At 35.5% G+C, this 24,626-nt stretch overlaps 1 protein-coding gene across 1 annotated transcript in view; it reads right to left on the bottom strand.

The window, feature by feature from the left end:
* The window catches only part of CNTLN (centlein), a 313,542-nt gene that overhangs the window by 77,703 nt on the left and 211,213 nt on the right, over positions 1–24,626 (bottom strand). Inside the window, exons 14-18 of the mRNA XM_043486610.1 lie at positions 21,852–21,943; positions 15,062–15,603; positions 9,452–9,629; positions 882–972; positions 575–798 (exon numbers count right to left, since the gene is read on the bottom strand). Of these exons, the coding sequence (XP_043342545.1) occupies positions 575–798; positions 882–972; positions 9,452–9,629; positions 15,062–15,603; positions 21,852–21,943 (1,127 nt within the window). The remainder of the gene's footprint in view (positions 1–574; positions 799–881; positions 973–9,451; positions 9,630–15,061; positions 15,604–21,851; positions 21,944–24,626) is intronic.

Below are 24,626 nucleotides of genomic sequence, written 5' to 3'. Positions count from 1 at the left end.
GAGATTTGAAGGAATAATCTTTTCTTTTTCATTTGTCTTAAGATTAAACTATGATAACAAACAGTAGGTATAATGTGTCTAATAAGTTGCAGAAAACTCAACTCACCTGAGTAAAATCATATATATTACAGAAACACATTAATACAGATATTTACCTCAAAGTTTCACATTTTATATAAGCATTTACAAAGAACTAGGGCAATTACTAGTTAATACTGTGACTTATAGTGATAAATGGAAAGTTTTAGAATGGGCAAATGGATAAGCTAAATGAATAGTTGGAGTCTGTTTAAAATCTAAGATACAACAGAATAAATATATTAAAATGCTAAAATAAAGAAAAAATCTAAGTGGAAAAGAAACTCTAGTAATGTGTCACAAGATTTGGAGTTCTCCTTAACAAGAACTTATTTTAGAAATCTAGATATTAAACACTAAACCAGTTTAACAGTACCTAGGAATTTTTTAAACTCATAGGCATGTCTAACACAAATATAAACCTCAAAACACATGTAAAACAAAATATCCATTTTTATAATACAGTCTACTATAATTTATTTTGAAGTTTCCTTACCTTTATTGTCTGTCTGCTTGTTTGAAATCGTTGATCAGACACTTGCTGCTGATGCAGGAGCTTTTCATTGACTTCTTTATATTCTTTAACAGCCAGTTCTGCTGCTTTTTTGGCATTCAAAAGTACACTGTTTTGCTGTTGCAAGGATACAATCCGTTCTCGTAATAAAACGACATTACTATTTGATTTCTGGGCAGTTATATTTTTCCATTTTTCTCTGTTAACTATATAAAAACAATATTTTAAATAATTTTTTAAAGATCTTGTTAAGTTAAAAAGACATTGTTAATTTCATATATATTCTTACCTCTGGTAGGACCTGCTGTATGTGAAGTCTTTTGAATACTGCTATTCTTCTTTTGAAGAGCTGATTTTTTGGCATTCTTGTGAAAATAAGTCTAAATTTGAAAGTTTCATAAAAATTAGATTATAACTGATGATAATTTCAAGTGAACCAACAAAATTATATATTATTTATTTATTTACTTAGAAATGTATGTATTTATGCATAGTGAAAGAAATCTGGACAATAAAAATCTGTAACTGATGTCAAGAACTCATAAATGAACTAACAGTGCACTAAAGTTGACCTAGCAGGGAGAAGATAAAAATACAAAAATCAACACAAAAGTAGTAGAAATTTAACCTAAAGGACAGTTTAAAAAGTTAGGAGTAAAAACAGTAGAAGCAACAAAAATACAATAATATTTTATAACATTCTTTGGAAATCTAGCTCCTTTTCTAAAATACTGTTCTCTGTTGTAGAGTTATAAGTAATTTCGGCAAACAAAATTAAAATAATAGTGATGATAACAATGTGATTCTCTTTGAAGCTGTATGTTTTCCTCATGACATTGCAATACACTGAGGCTAAATAAAATGAAACCATTTTGATTTGTTCCAAACTGTTTCACCAATCTATAAAAGTTTTCCCCAAACAAAAATTTAAATAGGAATATGTTTCAAAATATTACAAATCCTAACAATAAAGTATATCATCTTGTTTAAGAATTTATTTCCAGGGAAACAGGAACAATATCAATCTAGAGAATTATTTCTTTAAATAAAAGAACTTTTTTCAAAAAACCCACTTCAGTTGAAGGAAAGTAAAAATTTAACTGAATGTTATTCTGACATTGAGCCATAGATTCTATATCGACAGACATATACGTTATACTAAATTATATATAAAGCATGTACTTAAAGTAAAAAGCTGATTTATTAACACAAATACCAAAAACTACTATCTAAGATAGGAACGACCTTTAAAATAAATTCTTTCCTATAAATGAAATGTTTCATTTCTCAAGGTATTTTTATTTATTATTTTTGCTTGATTTTTTTTATTTGCTTGATTTTAAATTAATCATTTCAGTTCAGTTCAGTTCAGTTCAGTTGCTCAGTCGTGTCCGACTCTTTGCGACCCCATGAACCACAGCACACCAGGCCTTCCTGTCCAGATCAACTCCTGGAGTCCATCCAAACCCATGTCCATTGAGTCGGTCATGCCATCCAACCATCTCATCCCTGTCGTCCCCTTCTCCCCCTGCCCTCAAACTTTCCCAGCATCAGGGTCTTTTCCAATGACTTAGCTCTTCACATGAGGTGGCCAAAGTATTGGAGTTTCAGCTTCAACATCAGTCCTTTCAATGAACACCCAGGACTGATCACCTTTAGAATGGACTGGTTGGATCTCCTTGAAGTCCAAGGGACTCGCAAGAGTCTTCTCCAACACCACAGTTCAAAAGCATCAATTCTTCAGTGCTCAGCTTTCTTTATAGTGCAACTCACATCCATACATGACAACGGGAAAACCATAGCCTTGACTAGACAGACCTTTGTTGGCAAAGTAATGTCTCTGCTTTTTAATATGCTGTCTAGATTGGTCATAACTTTCCTTACAAGGAGTAAGTGTCTTTTAATTTCATGGCTGCAATCACCATCTACAGTGATTTTGGAGCCCAAAAAAATAAAGTCAGCCACTGTTTCCCCATTTATCTGCCATGAAGTGATGGGACCACAGGCCATGATCTTAGTTTTCTGAATGTTGAGCTTTAAGCCAACTTTTTCACTCTCCTCTTTCACTTTCATCAAGAGGCTCTTTAATTCTTCTTCACTTTTTGCTGTAAGTGTATTGTCATCTGCATATCTGAGGTTATTGATACTTCTCCCAGAAATCTTGATTCCAGCTTGTGCTTCCTCCAGCCCAGCGTTTCTCATGATGTGCTCTGCATGGAAGTTAAATAAGCAGGGTGACAATATACAGCCTTGACGTACTCCTTTTCCTATTTGGAACCAGTGTGTTGTTCCATGTCCAGTTCTAACTGGTGCTTCCTGACCTGCATATAGGTTTCTCAAGAGGCAGATCAGGTGGTCTGGTATTCCCATCTCTTTCAGAATTTTCCAGAGTTTATTGTGATCCACAGAGTCAAAGGCTTTGGCATAGTCAATAAAGCAGAAATAGATGTTTTTCTGGAACTCTCTTGCTTTTTTGATGATCCAGCAGATGTTGGCAATTTGATCTCTGGTTCCTCGGTCTGTTCTAAAACCAGCTTGAACATCTGGAAGTTCACTGCTCACGTATTGCTGAAGCCTGGCCTGGAGAATTTTAAGCATCATTTTACTAGCGTGTCAATTCTTTAATCATTAAGATTCAATTAATATTATGTGCTGGTCATGTACTGACCACTGTAAAAAGATCCAAATCAGAACTACCAAATTACCAATATTAGTTATTATGTGTGCATGCTTAGTCACTCACTAGTGTCCGATGCTTGCGACCCCATAGACTATAGCCTACAAGGCTCCTCTGTCCATGGGATTTTCCAGGCAAGAATACTGGAGTGTGTTGCCATTTCCTTCTCCAATTAGTTACCTTACTTGGTATCAAATTAACTGGACCTAAAATTAAAAAGAGGCTTCCATTTCCAGTGTTACTACTCATGAGAAATCCAGAAATATACTTTGAAGTAAGCACGCTTAAATCATGTTTTAAACATGAGAAAGTGTTACGGTAAATTCTGAGGCCAAAAATAAAGTAAAGCAATAATTCAGAGGGATTTTCCTGGTGGACCAGTTGTTAGGATTCCAGGCGTTCACTGCTGGGGACCCGGGTTTGATCCCTGGTTGGGAAACTAAGATCCTACAAGCTGTGCATTGCAGCCAAAACAAACAAATTCAGAGACAAGGAATAAGCAAAGTGATAATCCTTTTCGATCTTTTAGTTCAGTCGCTCAGTTGTGTCTGACTCTTTGCATCCCCAGCACTCCAGGCTTCCCTGACCATCACCAACTCCTGGAGCTTACTCAAACTCATGTCCATGGAGTCGGTGATTCCATCCAACCATTTCATTCTCTGCCGTCCCCTTCTCCTCCCACCTTCAATCTTTCCCAGCATCAGGGTTTTTTCAAATGAGTCAGTTCTTCGCATCAGGTGGCCAAAGTATTGGAGTTTCAGCTTTAGCATCAGTCCTTCCAAAGAATATTCAGGACTGATTTCTTTTAGGATGGACTGGTTAGATCTCCTTGCAGTCCAAGGGACTCTCAAGCGTCTTCTCCAACACCACAGTTCAAAAGCATCAATTCTTTGGTGCTCAGCTTTCCTTATAGTCCAACTCTCACATCCGTACGTGACTACTAGAAAAACCATAGCTTTGACTAGACAGACCTTTGTTGGCAAAGTAAGGTCTCTACTTTTTAATATGCTGTCTAGGTTGGTCATAGCTTTTCTTCCAAGGAGTAAGGGTCTTTTAATTTCATGGCTGCAGTCACCATCTGCAGTGATTTTGGAGCCCAGAAAAATAAAGTTTCTCACTATTTCCACTGTTTCCCCGTCTATTTGCCATGAAGTGATGGGTCTGGATGCCATGATCTTAGTTTTCTGAATGTTGAGTTTTAAACCAACTGCTTTACTCTCCTCTTTCACTTTCATCAAGAGGCTCTTTAGTTCTTCTTTGCTTTCTGCTATAAGTGTGGTGTCATCTGCAAATCTGAGGTTATTGATATTTTTTCCGGCAATCTTGATTCCTGCTTGTGCTTCATCCAGCCCAGCGTTTCTCATGATGTCCTCTGCATATAAGTTAAATAAACAGGGTGACAATATACAGCCTTGACATACTCCCTTCCCAATTTGGAACCAGTCTGTTATTCTATGTCGAGTTCTAACTGTTGCTTCCTGATCTGCATACAGATATTTAAACTTATTTAAATCTCAACACAGGATGTAGGAGGAAAGGAAAGTCTAGACTCCAACTCCAGATGAGAAATCTGAGGTCACAAAGCTAGGGTATTGCATATAGCAAAAGCCTGTATATCTTCTTTATTCTTGAGTAGTATTCTATAGTATGGATGCATCACAGTTTGATTAACCATTCAGCTACTGAAGAAAATTTTGTTGTTGCAGTTTCTAGCTATTAAAAATAAAGCTGTTATGACCATTCATGTACAGATGTAACTGTCTGGGCTAAACATAAACTTAATCTATGAGATAAATGTCCAAGAGTGAGATGGCTGGGTTGCAAGGGAAGCATATAGTTTCTTTAAAAGAAACTACCAACTGCTCCCCAGAATGCTGTACCACTTTATACTCACACTAGTACTATATGAAAGATCCAATTTCTCTGCATCCTTGTCAGCACTGGTATTTTGTAATTTTAGCTGTTCTAATAGATATGAATGTCATCAGGGTCTCAATCTGCATTTCCCTAATGCTTAATGATATTGAACATCTTTATATGTGCTTATTTGCTATCCATTTATTCGTTTCTGTGAAATATCTGTTCATGTCTTTTGCCTGTTTTCTAATTGAACTATTTTTCTACTGTTAAGCCTCAACAAAAATCCTTATATATTCAAGATATCAGTCTTTTGTCACATATATGGTTTTATAAATACTTCCTCCTGGTCTGTATCGTGTTTTTTTTTGTTTGTTTTTTAAACCCTCTTCAGAGGGTCTTTCACAAAGGCAAAGTTCTTAATCTTGATGCAGTTTAATTTACTGGTGTTTTCTTTTAGGGACCGTGTTTTTGATAACATGTCTAAAAAGTCTTCCACAAGCTCTAAGTCTAAACCCTATTAAGATTTTCTCTTATGGTTCCTTCTTAAAGTCTTAGAATTTGCTTTACATTACTATCTGTGATTTATTTCAAGCTAATTTTTGTATAAAGTGTGAGGTTTAGGTTCATCTTTTTGCCTAGGAAATCTCCCTTTTTCCCAGCACTATTTGTCTCCTCTACTGATCTGTTTTGCACCTTTTTCAAAAATCAGTTATTTTTCATACTTGTAAATCCATTTCTAGGTTCTCTATTCCATTATATAAGTGTTAAACCTTTCTTCCCCTCCTGGGGGGTGCTTGGTATCACCAGTCCTGACATCACATTGAGTGGTGGGCACTGATGACATCCTTTGTGGTGCAAACACAGGGCAGTTATTTTTTCGCTAAAATTTCCATTTGGTTCTATTTTATATCTTCTACTTCTTTGATGAGAATTTCAACTTCATTCTTGAGATGTTCTAGTTTTTCATTTGTTTCAAGTCTGTTTGTAAATGCTTCTTGAAGCATTTTTATGACAGCTACTTTAAACTATTATATAGTTTGAGTGGCTGTGTCATCTTGCTGTTAGCTTCTCTTGCTGTCTTTTTTTCATACAAGTTGAGGTGTTTCAGGTAGCTAGGTATGATGAATGATATTGAATTATATTCTGGACATTTTAGGTGTTGTATTCCTCATTACTGCCCAGCTGGGGATGGAAGTCCAGTCTCTGATGACATCGTGGTTGGTAATGGGCACCTCATTAATATCACTGCGGGTGAAAGCTCAGGCTCCCCAAAGACCTCTGCTGATACCACCTTGGTTGGGAATTGGAGAATGACCTTGTTTCCGTTCCTCACTTGGCCTCTCTTGACACAGTGGAGAGGGTACGGGAGGCTTTATAGATATGGGAGGTTATGAAAGTCCCCATCTCCGCACTTTACCTCTGAAACTGAGAGAAACACTGTTAGGAAAGGAAAGGGCCATCTCTTCATCGCTGGATACAGATGGATGTCCAACTCCCTACATGGCCTCTAATGGCATGAAGGGAAGAGTCATTACCAGTGCTTCTTCAATGAGCCCTGAAAGGAGGAGAAGGCATGTTTTCTTACAGCTAGGTGAGAATGAAAGTGTATGTTCCTCACTAGGTCTTTACTGGTTGAGGGTAGAGGTAGGGTTGCAATTATTTCCACGGTGTTTGGCTAGGGTAGGGCAGTTATGTAAAAATTTTCTGTTTTATTGGGCTGTCCATTTCCTGTTCCTTTGACTAGAGAGAACAGGGTTTTATAGGAGCTTTTATCTTCTGACCAACTGGCCTTTCCAAGTTGCATATTTCTTCAGCATCCAGGCCAGGATATATGAGGCAAAATGAAAACCCAGAGACCTCACCAACCACGTTGTTCCTCCAATTCTGAGATCCCTACTTGGTGTGTCTCCTCTCTACTTTTCAGAATCTCCTCACCATTTCATTATTAATTTATTTTGATAGAGTCCCTATCAAAATCCCAAAGGTGTGTTTGTGAGAAGCTGATTCCAAAGAACAAAGGACCAAGAATACTGAAGGAACTCTTGAAGGAAAACAAGATGGAAGACTTGTTCTATTATCAATTAAGACTACTATAAAATAACAGTGATGAGACAGTATGATATAGATGAATATATTTATGGAACAGAAGAAAAATACCCAGTTACATACCCATATGTATATGCACACCTGATTTACAACAAAGGTGGTACTACTGCACAGAGTGGGGCAAAGTGTAAAACTTAATCCCTATCATTCATCACATGTAAAAATCAATGCCAGACATAGAGGTCAAAATCAAAACAGTAAATCAGACAGTACAGAAAAAGGCAACAAGTAAGGTAGTATAAAAATACAAAGTCGAAGTAGGTAAAAAATTTATAGAGAGCATAAAAAAGTATTATTCATAGAGGAAAAAATTATTAAATTTGACCACGTTAGAATTATGATGTTTTATTCCCCCAAAAGATTCCACTAAAAAGAGTGAAAGGGCACAGGATGGCGTGGGGCAAGAACATAATCAACAGAAGACTCATATGTAGCATACATAAGAACTCCTCCAGATGAATAAGGAAAAGACAGACAATTCATTTGTAAAGCAGGAAGCACTTAAGGAAGCAATTCACTGAAGAACTCCAAATGAATAATAATTATAAGAAGTAGTATTCAACGCCTTATTAGTAATCACAGAACATAAATTAAACTCACAATAATATACCTCAATATACAAACAAAAGTGGCTGAGAGCTTGTAAAAAAAAAAAAAAAAGTGGCTGAGATAAGAAGGACTAACATAACACATGTTGATAAGCAGTAAAAATGTTCACAGTCTGCTAGGGGATGCAACAAATTGGTACCGCACTTTGGAAAACTGTATCACCTAAAATCTTAGAAACACATATTCTATGGTGCAGTAATCCTACCCCTAGGCATTTCATTGTAGAAATGCCCATACTTGTATTTACAAGAATATTCATTACAACATCATTTACAAGAAATCCAAACTGAAGCAACCCCAAATTCAGCAGTAGAATGGGTATATAAACTGTGATATATTCCAATACTAAAATAATATACAACAATAAAAATGAACATATTCCCCATAATATTGAACAAAAAGGCCAGAGACAAAATAAAATACAGATTCCATAAAATTAAAAAACAGGCAAAATTAACCATGTTAGGAGAAATAAAATAATAAAGAAAAGAAGGGGAGTGACTAAAATTAAGATAATGGCTACCTTTGAATAAGTGAGAAGTTCTAATATTTGCCAAATACAATTGGTACAATTTGACCAACTATAATTTTCTGACTCCCAACAATGTACACAGATCTATGCAAAGTAGTTTATACTTCATTCTCTTATTTTATGAGTAGAATTATGAGTTTCTTTTATTTATAAATTCATTAAGCTGTACATAATCAACTTCAGCGACACAAAAATTCCAACCAAATAATGTGTAGCAAAATAGATTTCTTTAAAAACTATTTATCAACCAAACACTCAATCAGCAGGTACTTAGCATATAATTTTTCATCTAAACTTTATTATGCTAGTAACTAAGATAAACTTTAGTCATTCCTGAGCTTTTTACTCCAAAGTTCTGGCAAGATCTCAAAAAATAAATAGTTTTTAGACAAGGTTTTTAAAGAACCTTACAGGTTAATTCAAAGCTAATTTTCTTTAAAAAACAAGATAAAATTATCTTTTCTCAGTTTTTCACTGATCTATGCCAAATAGTAAACCTTTAATGGCATGATATATTCAGTAATAAGAATTACTGAATAAGTTGTCTTGGAACTTTAATATTTTAAGACTTAAAATATACTGGGGAATAAAATACATTAGAGTGAAATAAAAAATAAATCAGAAAAATAAAATAAATACATTTGGGGACTATGTATTTATTTGTACATGTATATACATTGCCTAATGTATTTACATTAGGTAGAAATCAGAAATTTAAAGATTTAGTCAGACTAAATTTGTTATTATGAAAGCTAATATAAAAACAGAAGTTTCTTCTCTTCATATATTTTATGTACCTGAAAACAGTAATGAACTTATTATCACATTTATTTCTGGCTGAGATACTTTAAGATTTATATTTAGGAAAATTATATCTACTTACATTTTTATCTATGCAAAAGATTTTTTAACAAATTAGTACTTGAAAATTATTTAAAAGCGAGTATTTTCACTGCATATCACAAAGAAAACAATTTTTAAGGATTCAAATTAAATCACTGGCAACAAAAATTGATTTAAGTTATGACACGAGATGAAATTAAAAAGTCTATAATTAATCAAAACTGTTACATACCTTTGGGGTCTTGTCATCTACATTTGGATATATCTGTACTATTTCTTTTCCTTGCATTTGGCTGTCCTCTGTTTGGTCACTTTCTTTCTGGTCTCGTCTGTCTTCTGTTGGACTTATTTTCTGGGATGTTTCTACAATAATTGTTCCCAAATTTCGTAAGTTCTGTGTTTCAGAATCACTGATTTTGGAAAAAAGGGGAGATATAAAACCCAAGAAGAAGAGTTGTTTAATGTACCACTTTTAAGTTCAAGACTAAATAATAACACAGGTTTCATATATATATATAGCTGTAAATTTAATTTGAACATTTACTAGTTCTCATTGTTAAGAAAGTTAGTCTAAATATATTGAGAGAAAATTTGTGTGAATAGATTTTACTAAATTATAAAATCTCATCAAGAAGTTAGATTATCTAATACCACATGCTTGCCAGCATCACTTCTACAGTATTTCTCTAAGTGTAAAACTCAGGAAGTACATGTTTTGACACGTTCAAGGTTAGAACACTCACTACTTTCTGACCCAGGGTAGAAAGTTTTAATATTTCTAACAGAAAGGAAAGTTTTCTCTTAGTGTAGGACAATATTTGAATCTCTGAGCCATTCACCCATTGATTTAGTTCCATCTCTTATGAGTAGTCATCATTTAATAAAATACTTAAGAAAATCCTTGCCCTTGGGTAGCTTTCATCCTAGTGGGGTGGGGATACAAATAAGAAATAAGAGGACTAAGTTTTACACTGTTTATACTGTTCTGTTCATGGGGTTCTCAAGGTAAAAATACTGAAGTGGTTTGCCATTCCCTTCTCCAGTGGACCACATTCTGTCAGACCTTCAGCAATACGTGACCGTGAACTTCCAAATGTTCAAGCTGGTTTTAGAAAAGGCAGAGGAACCAGAGATCAAATTGCCAACACCCGCTGGATCATTGAAAAAGTAGGAGAGTTCCAGAAAAACAGGTATTTCTGCTTTATTGATTATGCCAAAGCCTTTGACTGTGTGGATCACAATAAACTCTGGAAAATTCTGAAAGAGTTGGGAATACCAGACCATCTGACTTGCCTCTTGAGAAACCTATATGCAGGTCAGGAAGCAACAGTTAGAACTGGACATGGAACAACAGACTGGTTCTAAATAGGAAAAGGAGTACGTCAAGGCTGTATATTGTCACCCTGCTTATTTAACTTCCATGCAGAGCACATCATGAGAAACGCTAGGCTGGAGGAAGCACAAGCTGGAATCAAGATTTCTGGGAGAAGTATCAATAACCTCAGATATGCAGATGACACCACCCTTATGGCAGAAAGTGAAGAGGAACTAAAAAGCCTCTTGATGAAAGTGAAAGAGGAGAGTGAAAAAGTTGACTTAAAGCTCAACATTCAGAAAACTAAGATCATGGCATCTGGTCCCATCACTTCATTGGAAATAGATGGGGAAACAGTGGAAACAGTGTCAGACTTTATTTTGGGGGGCTCCAAAACACTGCAGATGGTGCCTGCAGCCTTGAAATTAAAAGATGCTTACTCCTTGTAAGGAAAGTTATGACCAATCTAGACAGCATATTAAAAAGCAGAGACATTACTTTGCCAACAAAGGTCTGTCTAGTCAAGGCTATGATATTTCCAGTGGTCATGTATGGATGTGAGAGTTGGACTGTGAAGAAAGCTGAGTGCTGAAGAATTGATGCTTTTGAACTGTGGTGTTGAAGACTCTTGAGAATCCCTTGGACTGCAAAGAGATCCAACCAGTCCATCCTAAAGGAGATCAGTCCTGGATGTTCATTGGAAGGACTGATGCTGAAGCTGAAACTCCAGTACTTTGGCCACCTCATGGAAAGAGTCGATTTATTGGAAAAGACCCTGATGCTGGGAAAGATTGAGGGCAGGAGGAGAAGGGGACGACAGAGGATAAGATGGATGGATGGCATCACCGACTTGATGGACATGAGTTTGAGTAAACTCCAGGAGTTTGTGATGGATAGGGAGGCCTGGCGTGCTGCGATTCATGGGGTCGCAAAGAGTCGGACATGACTGAGCGGCTGAACTGTGCTGAAGTTTTACACACACAGTGTGTGCTAATAGTTTGAAATAGTATGTTAATAGTTTGTGTAAAAAATAATAAAGGGAAGTAGATTAGAAGTGTTGGTGTTAATGCTGACTAGAAATGTAAGTCCAATCCCTTTTCTACATGGATTATCTATTTGGACATAGTTATATGACACCAGCAACAGTGGTTTCTCTAAGAAAAACATCTCTAGCTTGACCTAATATTCTCAACATAAATGCTTTTGAGATGCTTTCCCATCCTGATCCCTCTTGAAAGTATACCAGGTTATTTTGATGAACCATTATGGCCAGAATTTAATTTAATATTTCAGGTGTACTATGAGAAGACTTTGGCCACCTCGTGTGAAGAGTTGACTCATTGGAAAAGGCCCTGATGCTGGGAGGGGTTGGGGGCAGGAGGAGAAGGGGATGACAGAGAATGAGATGGTTGGATGGCATCACCGACTCGTTGGACATGGGTTTGAGTAAGCTCTGGGAGTTGGTGATGGACAGGGAGGCCTGGCATGCTGCGATTCATGGGGTCGCAAAGAGTCAGACACGACTGAGCGACTGAACTGAACTGAACTGATGAGACGCACAGGACTCCTGATAGATGCAGATTAAATTTGTGTAAGCTTTTCCAGCGTGCATTATGAACTGAGACATAAAGGATTTAACAAATCTTCCTAAGTTTTGTTAGTTTAAACACTAAGTCTCATATTTTTCCCATTGTATAGCTGAAAATTTGGTATTTTATAGCCAAGTATAGGACCCTATCATCTTTTGGATAACTATATCTTCCCAGTCTATTGTTATCTTTGGGGATTTTGGTTCTATTTTGTAATGTATTTTCCAGCCCTTTCACTGTCTCCTTTTCCACAGATTTGATAAACATGTTTTGCTGAAATTCTTCTTTTCTTCTTCAAGGTATTAACAACCCCTGCTGATTATTACCTATCAAGATAAAGGTAATTCGTATATTGGGACTCATAAAAAGCAAGTTGCCCCAGTGGCCTGGCCCAATCAGTAATCAAAACCAAATTCATCATCAAAACATTAATGCAAAATATATCACTGTCAAGGAAACTTAACATACACCAATCAAAATCCCCCAAACCAGCTTCAGCTAGTTTACCTTACCCTAGAAAATAGAACCCACTAGCCTTAAAAGGAAATCCCTGATCTCCTAATCAGTCATGTTCTGTTTCTGCTTGGCCTCTTCTTACCGTTGCTGTTTAGCCGCTAAGTTGTGTCCAACTCTTTTGCCATCTCATGGACTCTAGCCCACCAGGCTCCTCTATCCATAGGATTTCCCAGGAAAGAATACTGGAGTGGACTGCCATTTTCTTCTCCAGGGGATCTTCCTGACACAAGGATCAAACCCATGTCCCCTTTATTGCAAGCAGATTCTTTACCACTGAGCCACCAGAGAAGCCCTGGCCTCTTCTAATGTGCTTTAAAACTCCCCCTTGCCTCAAATCTCTTGAAGAGTCCTCCACAGCTTGTTAGGCACTGGACTCCCCTAATGTGTGCTTGTTCCCCACACTTGTTACTAAATTGTATTTTTTTTTCGTTATTTGACATCATGCTTTTGTAATGCTATACAACATGGGAAATAAATATTAATAAGGTAATGATGATATAGTATCATACAAATATATAAAGGACCAAGCTCTATTTTCCTCACTATCCAAGTAAACTTTTTACATTTCAGACTATGAAAATCTAAAAGAAATATTTGGGTTGGCCAGGAAGTTTGTTCAAATTTTCCATAAGACAAACATTATGGAAAAATCTGGATGAAGTTTTTGGCCAATCCAATGGAATATTCTGAAATCCTGAAGCTTCATTTAGGATTTCTAATAGTTTGAGAATTCTTTGCATTTGAGTGATTCCTAGGATTGTTCAGTCAGGCAGGAAATATAACATAATCCTCACAGTATAAAACTGACTTTCACTGCTAAATAACTTAAAATCACAATCCCTATGTTTTAATAGATATGGTGATACATCTCCCAAAATATGCGACCTTCTGCCATGCATTAAGAAGACAAAATTGAACTGAGTGTATTTCTTAACTTTCATGTATTTATTCACATATACATACACATGAGTAAATATGTAATACGTACCACTATATAATGAAAAGTGTGGTAGTACCAACTTATGAGATATAATTAGTAGATGAAACCAGAATTTCCTGGAAGACATTGATAAACACTTAGTGGGTTTTAAGCCAAGTAGGATTTTATCTCTCATTGCTTTTGAAAACATGGAGGAAAACCTTAGAAGAGGTAACAAAGAAGCAGGAATGCAGATTTGGTCTTTCTTACTACTGTTGTAAATTTGCTTCTGAGTTGTTCACCTGCATAAAGACCAGAGGCATGACCAATGTTCATTTAAAACACTGGTTCCCAAACTTGTCTGCATATTGGAATCAGCTGCAGAGACTCAAAAACTACTGAAGCTCGTATCTCGCTCCAGAAGTTATGATTTAATTGTTCTGGGATGTGGCCTGAGCTTTGGAATTTTTATAAGATCCCCAGGTGATTCTAATATGCAAACAAGTTTGAGAACTGCATTTTCAAATGTTTCACTTCTATGTCTAAGAAAACTATCCAGAAACATCTCAAATCTAAAACAGACCACGACTGCAGATTAAAAAAAAAAAAAAACTTAGGAAAATAAAAGGAAATATATGCTGCTATAAAACAAGACAGAATTACAGAAAATTGTTCCATGTGTCTGTTAGCAATTCTGGCAACACTAAATGTCCCTATTATTTAGGTATAAAAAGAGGTGTTTTATCATCCATTTACCTTTGTGGTTTTACTGACGTGCTTCAAGTGTGTCTGTGAATGGATAGCCAGGGGTAAAGGAAAGAAATATTATAGATTTTTAGTATTCCCTTGCTGCTATTCACTAGGGGTTATATAACTTAGAACTAGCAATCTGTAGAGTTTTAACTTTAAAATACGAATTTTAGCCACCATTCAATTAAAGTTAGTACAATGACTTTGCATAATACATACATGAAATAATTAGTGAAGATGGTTCTTAATTTAAAGGATGTTAAACAGCTTGTAGACATCTGGTAACAAGCTGAAATGGGTCATTCAAAATTTATCTAACTAAATTAAGGGGAAAAAATGTTTCTCCTCCCAGGTTGCCATGTCACAAGATAACTAAACCGACTTAGTAGGCTTGCCTGGGAATCCTTAGCTGTCAGTGGTGAATATGCAAAGGGCCAGCAAATTAAATCAACCTGCCAAACTGTCAATTTCAAGCCTCATGACTGCATGAAAATAGCATCACTGGAAGAAATCAAGCATTGCCTTCTTTTGGGTTTCCTGGCACCTATTCAAATACTCATGCAGTTGTGGCTAATTTTGCATGCAAATTTCAGTCAATAAGCTCAGAACAAGACCTCCCAAGATATTTCAAAGGATCTGACAGTATTTTTTCTGAATACCAAATCGACAGTAGTTGAAATTCAATCTCCATTTGCTGGTTCTTTACATATGCACAGTGTCCCCACCACAGACCTAAGTTAATGAGAGCTTTACCTGCTTTCACTCATGTCCTCCCAGTCGTCCTTGCTGAGGTTCTCAAACACATTGCTCATGACCTTGATGGAGTGATTGAGAACAGTGTGGTAACGACCCACAGAGCACTTTTTCTTGGCTGTTTTAAATTTAACCTTGGTAGTGGTTGTCTTATAATCAGATTGCCCAGATCCAGATCGCGCTTCCGTGGTGGCCATCTCAGATTTAGCTTTGTCCGCTGAATGCTGTAATTTCTCCATTGAATTCATCAGCTCTTCATTTTCATTTCTCAGCTCGTTAGCTTCCGCCACTTGTCTCCTCAGGGAAACGACTTCTATCTCCAGCTCACTGATCTTTGCCTCAAGTTTAGCTTTGTCTTTCTCCGCACCCTTACTTCCCTTTTTTAACTGTTCCAGCTCTTTTTCTCTAGTCTGTGCATCTTCTTGCAGCTCTTTTACAAGGGATTTCAGGAAATCATTTTCTTTTATTAAATTTTTATTCCCTTCTTTTAATTTTCTTGACCTTTTCTCAAAAGATTTTAGCCGATTTTCCAATTCAATGACCTAAACAAAACAGTTTTATTTATTTTTTTAAAAGCCCCAAACCAGAATCTACTGTATTTTTATTATTTCTAACTTGTAAGGACAAAATAAAAATGTAAAGTACTTAAATTCTAAATAATTCTAAGGTGGTATAGATAAATACATTCTAAAATGCAATAATACATCTTTTAAATAAAGGACAGATGGTAAAAGAAGTTAAAATTTTACACAATGTGATATAGCACTAACTATACTAATAAGCTTTGCAGAGTTCTGAGAGACCATAAATGCTTTGGTTTTATAATCTGCTGTTGGGGAAGGAAAACATTTCTTTCTACCATTCTAGGTTCTTTGGCTGGTCTAAGAATGAAATTGATATAAGACAGATTAAAAAGAGAAAAACAAAAATTTAATAATATGCATAACTCCTCTATACTTGGGAGATATCCAGGAAAAATGAGTAACTCCCCAAAATGGCTTAACTCCCTTAAGCCATCACCTTACATACCATTTTCATCTAAAGACAAAACAAGATTTGGGGAGGTGGGAGTCTTTTATAGGAGGTTCCCAGGAAAAACACAGTAAACAAGGGTCTGGTTAAGCAGATTCAGGTCTGTGCCTTCTCCACTGATAACAGTTTTAGAGTTGTGGTTATAGCTTCCTGGTACAGCAAGGTATACTCCCTTACAAATGGAGATTTCCCTTATAAATGTAAATGTTTCTTACCAAAGGATAACTTCCACTCAACTTTCAGAGCTTTTCCTATGTCTGGAGTTTCTTAAAAATAGTCAGCCTAAAATAATCAATGTGCCAAAGAGGCAAGTACTTTGGGGTTATATATTTTGCTCCCCCTTCACTACTCACTGTGAAAAAAAATACTTTCAGAGAAAAACAACTTACACAAAAAGTTTAAAAAATAGGTAAATGGGGAAACTTTATTATTAAAATAATATTAGTCTTCCGTATTTAATTATCACATGAAAAACCGATGACCTAAATAGAAAATAATCAACTGAGGCTGCTTTTTCATAACTTATAAAAATATAATTTTAGTAGTTATAACATCTAGTTTATACAAGAACTTTTTATAGTAAGAAATTTCAAAAATTATTTGAAAAGAAAGACATTTGCACAAATAAATCTAATAAAGGACAGAATCTAATTAAGTCTGGACATAAAGGAAAGAGCAATTGATTCTAAACCATGAGTACAAAAATTTCAAGGAGTTGATTTTGTTCTGCCCGTAGTCCGAGTCCCCGGTCAGGAAAGAAGACTCCTCGAAACAATGCAACTCGCAATAGGGGAATTTATTACTGACTCAGCCAGGGCCTCCCGCCCTCACCAGGTGTGTGAGGACGAAAGGCCCCGAGCCCCAGTTCTCTCGGGTATTTATTAGGTCAAAATAAGCAGCAGATAGTTGGCGCAATCGGATTGGTTACACAGTGGGTAGTTGGCGCAAGCTGATAGGTTACACAGTTGCAAGGTAATTTTTGTTGGCCCAACGTGAGGCTTTCAGCTTTCCCCTGATAGGTTTCCTTTTCTCTGGCTAGGCATATGTTGATTGGCTGGCTCTAGGAGGCCTGATTATTATGTTACCCTGGGAAACCAGGCTACTCCCTAATCTAGGCTGCCTGCCATGGCGTTAGCCGTGACAGCCTCACAGATTTCAATTTAAATCTTAAAAAATAATCAATATTGAATGTTAAGCACTGTTGGGGAGAAAGAAATTTTCCTCTATTCTTCTATGTTCTTATGGTTGGTCTAAGAACTACTTTGACATGAGACAGATCAACAGGATAATATCAAAGTTTTTATAACATGTGTACATAGGAAAGACCCAGGAAACCTGAGTAGCTCACTGAAATGCCAAAATACCATCCTCAACTTAAATACCATTTTCAGCTAAAGAAGAAAAGAGGATGTTAGGGGTGGGTAGAAGCCTACTGGTTTAAGGAGGAAAGCAATCAATAAGGAAATGGAAAAGCAAAAGTGTGGTAAACAAATGTCTGCTGGGCCCTAGAGAAACAATTCGACAGAGAGAAATTTTAACAGACTTTGCTAGAGTCCTCCCTGTCGACACACCTAGTTCATACTCATTACCTAAAATAATAGGTTCCTTCCTGGGACAGGTCTTCTATCTTCATTCTTTTAGGTAGCTGGGAGATGGTCAAAGTTTCTTCCTGAGTTTGGGGGACCTTACTTGTTTTTAGCTCAAAATAACCCATATGTCAAAGAAACTTTTTGGAGTGGCAAATTTTACTCCTTTACAGTACATTTCACCATTTATTAAAAATTTTTAATAAATCTCAAAAACACATGAAGTAAGTAGAGCCAATAATTATCTTCCCAGAAAAGGAAATGGAGGCTCTGAAAACTTAACACACAGAGGTTTAAGAGGTAAACATTTCCTGGTTTAAACTGGGATTCAAGTTTGCTATTTTGTACCCATCTCACTATTCCACAAGCCATATGGGGAAGAAGAATTACATATATATATATACACACATACACATATATGGAAAATGAACAAAGAACTGGGGTCAAGAAAGAAGGAGTCAAGGAAGAAACCTTTATAGGTCTTAATAGAGCTTACTCAACCTGGAGTAAACGTATATGAGTTTGCACCAGACTACTGTAGATCTCTGGGAAACAAATTCTATTGTTCCCTCTCAATGCAAATACTTTACTGAAGAGCTGGATAATGTGACAAAAAATACCACGTTCAGGAATACATGAACATTTTTACTTTTTCTAAATCACTCTATCACCAAATCATATTGTCCATTTAGTAAAAAATTCTACAAGCAAATCACGAATAACACCCTTTTATAATCTCTTCAGTTTCTCTCAATGATCTTTTAATCACTGCCCCAAATAGTACAGTTTTCATAAATATACTTTAAAATATTTTAGCATGTTAGATTCCAAGGTGGAGTGAATTTAAAGGGACTGTATTTTTTTAAATTATTTTATGAAAATAAACTATTATAACTTTAAAAATGATTTTGACAGTGATGATATAAAAATATTAGTAAGAAGGACTTCAGTCTGTAGGAAATTGAATTTTGAGCCTGGTCTAGATCTCACATCTAGCTCTGACTGCTTTACCCCATGAGATATTAATCTATTTTAACTTTACTTTCCTCATCTGTAAAATGGGAATAGTAACAGCTATCTTCTAAGTTATAAGTATTAAATATGATCATATATGACAATTCTTAGCAAATAGTAAGTTCTAAACAGCTTATCATCATCATCTCATTATTATTAATCGTAATAGCTATTTAATAAAATTACTTGAGCTAAAAATGCAATTACCTACACTAAATACTGCTGAATTAGCTATTAAATCAACTTACACTTTTGATTAAAATATAATATGTTATGAAGAAGTGTAGCAAACATCTTAAATTTAAGAGTTCAATCCTGGAAACTGGCATTTTTTTTTTTTTAAAGATTGGGTACAACTCATGAAAATTTCATATGCAACAATGGAGAAATACCTTTTTTAGGTCCAGTATGTTTAAAATGTTTAAAGTTTGTTAACTGCCTACTGTGAATCTATGTTTAATCATAAGAACTAGTAAAGATTATTTGTATTTAAATTTAAAATGGGGAACAACATAGATACTACTTCTAAAGAATTTGATGAAGGAAAGTTCATAGCACATATGAAAGTGTTATTCAAGGTACACTCTCTAAAAATTGTTGTCAAATTGACTTTGTTGCTGCTGCTGCTAAGTCATTTCATCATGTCCAACTCTGTGCGACCCCAAAGACAGCATCCCACCAGGCTCCTCTGACCCTGGGATTCTCCAGGCAAGAATACTTTAGTGGGTTGCCATTTCCTTCTCCAATGCATGCAGGCATGCTAAGTCACTTCAGTCCTGTCTGACTCTGTGCGACCCTATGGACAGCAGCCCACCAGGCTCCTCTGTCCATGGGATTCTCTAGGTAAGAATACTGGAGCGGGTTGCCATTTCCTTCTCCCAAATTGACTTTACATCTCCAAAAATAGAAAGGAAAGTTTCAACCTATATTTGAAAATGAAAGTCTAGGGAATTGTTAAAAGCATTTGGTTTGGGTGCTAATAGATCATCTCAAGTCCAGTATTGAGAATTTAATTTACCAAAAAGATGGCTTCTTTCAAAACTGAAATAAAACACCTGACTTTTTGAAGTTTGTGTATTACTTTGCTAGAGCTGTCATAACAATGTACACAGATTGGGTGACTTAAACCCTAATAACCTCATTTTAACTTAACTCTTTAAAGACCTTCATCTTCTAATATAGTCATATTCTGAGATACAGGAGATTAGGACTTTGACATAAGAATTTGGCTGAGGGAGGAGACACAATTGGGCTTCCTGGTGGCTCAGATGCTAAAGAATCTGCCTGCAATGCAGGAGACCAGGGCTCGATCCCTGGGTTGGGAAGATCCCCTGGAGAAGGGAGACACAATTTACCCCATAAGGGTTGAAATGTTAGTAATTTTTTTAAAAAAACAAATCTACCCATATGTTTCATTTCTACTATGTACAAATATTGTTTTCATGTTTTCACTATCTTTTAAAGCCATTCTGAATTTCATATATACCCTTGTAAAATAAGGAAACTCAACTAAAAGGGGTTAAATTATGACTCATACAATTGTATTATTTTTTTTAAGTGACAAATTTGACACACGGTCCTATGAAAATAATTCCTTTGGGTTTTTCAGGAGTTAAAATGGATTTCTGGATCTGCTATAGTAGTAGGCAATGAAGGGGAGCAGAATTCTGACTCTAAAATGTCTCTTTGGCACATGTCTTCTCTTGAGCTGGTTGTTTTTAAGAAACTGCAGACATAGGAGAATATCTAAAAACTGAGTAGTAACTGACTCCAGAGCCCCAACATCTTTTCTTGTCTTTAGTTGAAGAAGGTATTTAAGGTGATAGCTTAGGTCATTTCACAGTACCAGTTTCCATGGGTTATCTCCCATGTATACAGGAAGTATACATGTTATTAAACTTCTGTTTTTCCCTGTTAACCTGTCTTTTTATTACAAGGGATGTCTTATCCAACAACCTAGAAGAATAAAGGAAAATTATTTTTCCTCCTCCACATTATTTATGGCAGTTGGAATGAAATAATAAATTTCTTCAGGGTTTATACCCCAAGGTAGTAAGTAGCAGTATAGTATAATATGTCCATGGAGATAAAAATTATACAAAACCTGGCAAAAATGAACAAATTGTTCTGAAACAAAAAAGGTAAGCTGCTATAAACTGTATCACATTCTATCTGGAAGTACATACTTTATTTCAATTACTTATTTTACCTTAAGATAAACGAACATGAGCATTTCTTGTTCTCTATGTTATAATGTCAAACTGATATGTGTCATTCAGTAATAATGAGATGACAGCCTCTGTTACCTGACCATATGGCGAGTGTTAGAAGCATAAGGAATCTCATCATCTGCTGTATATCAATAGATTTCCTACAAATCAATCCACAGATGTACAAAATTTAAGTAACTACATTAATATTTTTGTCTATATATCTGGACACTTCCAGCTTTTTCTAAGTATCCAAGTGGTAGCTGGTTACACGAATAATCTATTTAAAGAACATTTCCTTTATAACACTAACAAAAAGTGCTAAAATAAAACCAAGCCCGTTTAACTGAAATTGATGACTACTATTTAAGTACAAAATTGCAAAGATAAATGTTAAGATTTTTAAACAACATTTTGTTAATGAAGATAACCATGTTGTAAAGTGACTATAGGATTTATATGGAGGGGTTCTGTTAAAACAGGGAGAGTTATACTAAATCATATGGGCATAAATATTTCTCTAAAATGAGATGAGAATGTATAACTTTCAACTTTAACTTTAAAATTATAAACATATTACACTTTAAAAATTTATAAAATTATAAACATTTTACTACATAAAACTAAAACTATTCTTTTTTTTAGTTTAAATATTGTAGTTTAAATAAGTGTGTTGAAATGTAAAATTTTTTGTACTTTCTATTGTTATCATTCTTTTTATCTCTTGAAAATATTTTAAATCTATGTCAAAGGAAGCATAAGTGTTTCCACATTTTTTATTTCACTAACATTGATTTTTTAGCCCCATTTTGGTAAGCCAGTGATTCTGAATTTAAATTAAGGATTCATACAAGGTTTAACTTCATGAGCCCTCATTTTAAAACATAATCCTTTATGTTAAAATTCAGATTTAACTTGCTCAGTTCAATATCTTAAAGATTAGAATACCTTCTGTAATGTCTGCTCCGACATTTCTTTCCAATTCTTCTCTGGAGTACTCTTCTTGACCCCATCATCTTCATCGTGTCTAAAGAGTTGTTCTAGCAGAGAATAAATAATATAGTATGTCTATATAGTATTACATATATATATATATATATAATATATTATTGGTACCTCATACACTGCTGAAACACTGTCCTGTCATTTTAAGGAAAAGGGGTCTATAGTTTCTCCACTATGAATAATGTAGTCTATTTCATTGTCAAATATTGGCCATAAACTGAATGGTGACCCTTTTCAAGATTTTCAGTCACATAATTATGTATCTTTGTAGTGTCACTTTTTTTTTTCTGGCAGTGTAAGATTTTCAAAGGTACAACAGATCTGCAGGTTAACAATGCTGTACTTTTATTCCCATTTTCATTCTTTTGTAGACTATTCCCTCTTTGCCTTAAAAGCAGAATTCACTGCCTTTTTATCTACACAGTCACTACTAGTTTTGTTCTCTGGATCTTGTTCCCTGCCAGGAGGATCAGAGTGATTGCAGAACAAAGCAAATAGTCACAGAATTAGGGTGGACTGAAACTGTAACACCCCCTACCACCACCTTTTCTTTTTTTTTTTTAAGTAAAAGATCCTGCACTGGCAGAGTAAAGCACAAAAATCACATTTTCAGAATAACTGACTTTACCCAGTCAAGGGTAAAGTTCAAATCATTCCTACACTGCCCAAGCATCCCTTCAAACAAGCAAAACTATATATAAGAAACATAACAACATTAAAGGAAAAAACAATCGTAAAACTTCAGTTAATATTATTAGAACTGAAATACATTAAAACCTATAAATATTTTTCTTAGATAAATTAGTGACAAATTTAATATTTTCTTACTGAATTATTTTTGAATTATATTTTTCAAAAAATCAAAAAGGGAGCAAAAATAACAATACATAAAGCTAAAAGGCTGAATATCTGTATTAGTCTGAGATGATTTTGCTTTAAAGTATGCTTGGCTGCTGTAGGTCAGTGTAAAACTTTGATTTATCAACAAAGGAAAAAGAAAACAATATTATTCTCTGTAGAGTAGAAATCCTCTTGGTATAAACAGTGACTAACAAGTTTGTTAGAGTGAATTAGGCATTTCTTTTGTCTTTGAAACATGACATATCCAATTAAAACTTCTGTACTCACGAAATAAATAGAACATTATCCTAAGGATAATAAAAGTCAGAATAGGTAGAATTTGCCACCTAGGGAATATGTACCTTTACCTTGAAAATCATCGATTGGTTCCCAAGTTTCTCTTTCTAGTCCCCTAACACCATGGTGCTGAATTCATTTACAACATTCTTTCAGCAATATAGAAATAATATGCAAATACAATTCATCTGTTCTAGTGATTTAAATATCTGCTATAGTTCTTAGTAAAATATTTACACTTAAAAATAAGAAAACAGTTCTATTTTCAAAAGCCATACAGTACTAAAAGTAGCTAAATAATTCCAACAAAATAAATGTTAAAGACATTTAAACGTGAATTTGATTGCTGTTTTTGTGCTCCTAAGTGTGCTTCAAGATTCACAGGTGGACTGGAAGAGCAAGTTCACTCGTGGTTTTCCACTGAAAATTCTGTTTCTCACCTTCACAGGTCTTATAAAGAATATACAAGCAGCCTGACCCAGGCCAAGGACAGGAACAAAGACCCAAGTCTCTGCCCCTTGATTCCCTTCCCTTCTAAGGATCTCAGGATTTGGGAACTGAACAAAAGGATCTAGTTAGAAATATACAGGTCTATTTTTGTCCTTTGGTAGATGTATGAGAATATGCTTCACCTTAAGGTTCAGTTCAGTACCATTCACTCAGTCGTGTCCGACTTTTTGCAAGCCCATGGACTACAGCACGCCAGGCCTCCCTGTCTATCACCAACTCCTGGAGCTTGCTCAAACTCATGTCCATTGAGTTGGTGATGCCATCCAACCATCTCAGCCTCTGTTGTCCCCTTCTTCTCCTGCCTTCAATCTTTCCCAAAATCAGGGTCTTTTCCAATGAGTCATTTCTTCGCATCAGGTAGCCAAAGTTTTGAAGCTTCAACTTCAGCATCAGTCCTTTCAATGAATATTCAGGATGATTTCCTTTAGGATGGGCTGGTTGGATCTCCTTGCAGTGCAAGGGACTCTCAAGAGTCTTCTCCAACAACATAGATCAAAAGCATTAATTCTTTGGTGCTCAGGTTTCTTTATGGTCCAATGCTCACATCCATACATGACTACTGGAAAAACCAGAGCTGTGACTAGACAGACCTTTGTTGGCAAAGTAATGTCTCTGTTTTTTAATATGCTGTCTAGGTTGGTCATAGCTTTTCTTCCAAGGAGCAAGCGTTTTGTTGTTGTTGTTGTTGGTTTTTAGTTTCATGGCTGCAGTCACCATCTGCAATGATTTTTGGAGCCCAAGAAGATAAAGTCTGTCAGTTTCCATTGTTTCCCCATCTATTTGCCATGAAATGATGGGACCAGATGCCATGATCTTAGTTTTCTGAATGTTGAGTTTTAAGCCAGCTTTTTCACTTTCCTCTTTCACTTTCATCAAGAGGCTCTTTAGTTCCTCTTTGCTTCCTACCATAAGGGTGGTGTTATCTGCATATCTGAGGTTATTGATATTTCTCCCAACAATCTCGATTCCAGCTTGTGCTCCATCTAGCCCGGCATTTCACATGATGTACTTTGCATATAAATTAAATAAGCAGGGTGACAATACACAGCCTTGACGTACTCCTTTCCCGTT

This window comes from Cervus canadensis, chromosome 14 (assembly GCF_019320065.1).
Source record: "Cervus canadensis isolate Bull #8, Minnesota chromosome 14, ASM1932006v1, whole genome shotgun sequence".
NCBI lineage: Eukaryota > Metazoa > Chordata > Mammalia > Artiodactyla > Cervidae > Cervus > Cervus canadensis.
This window is presented reverse-complemented; position numbering and strand designations above follow the sequence as displayed.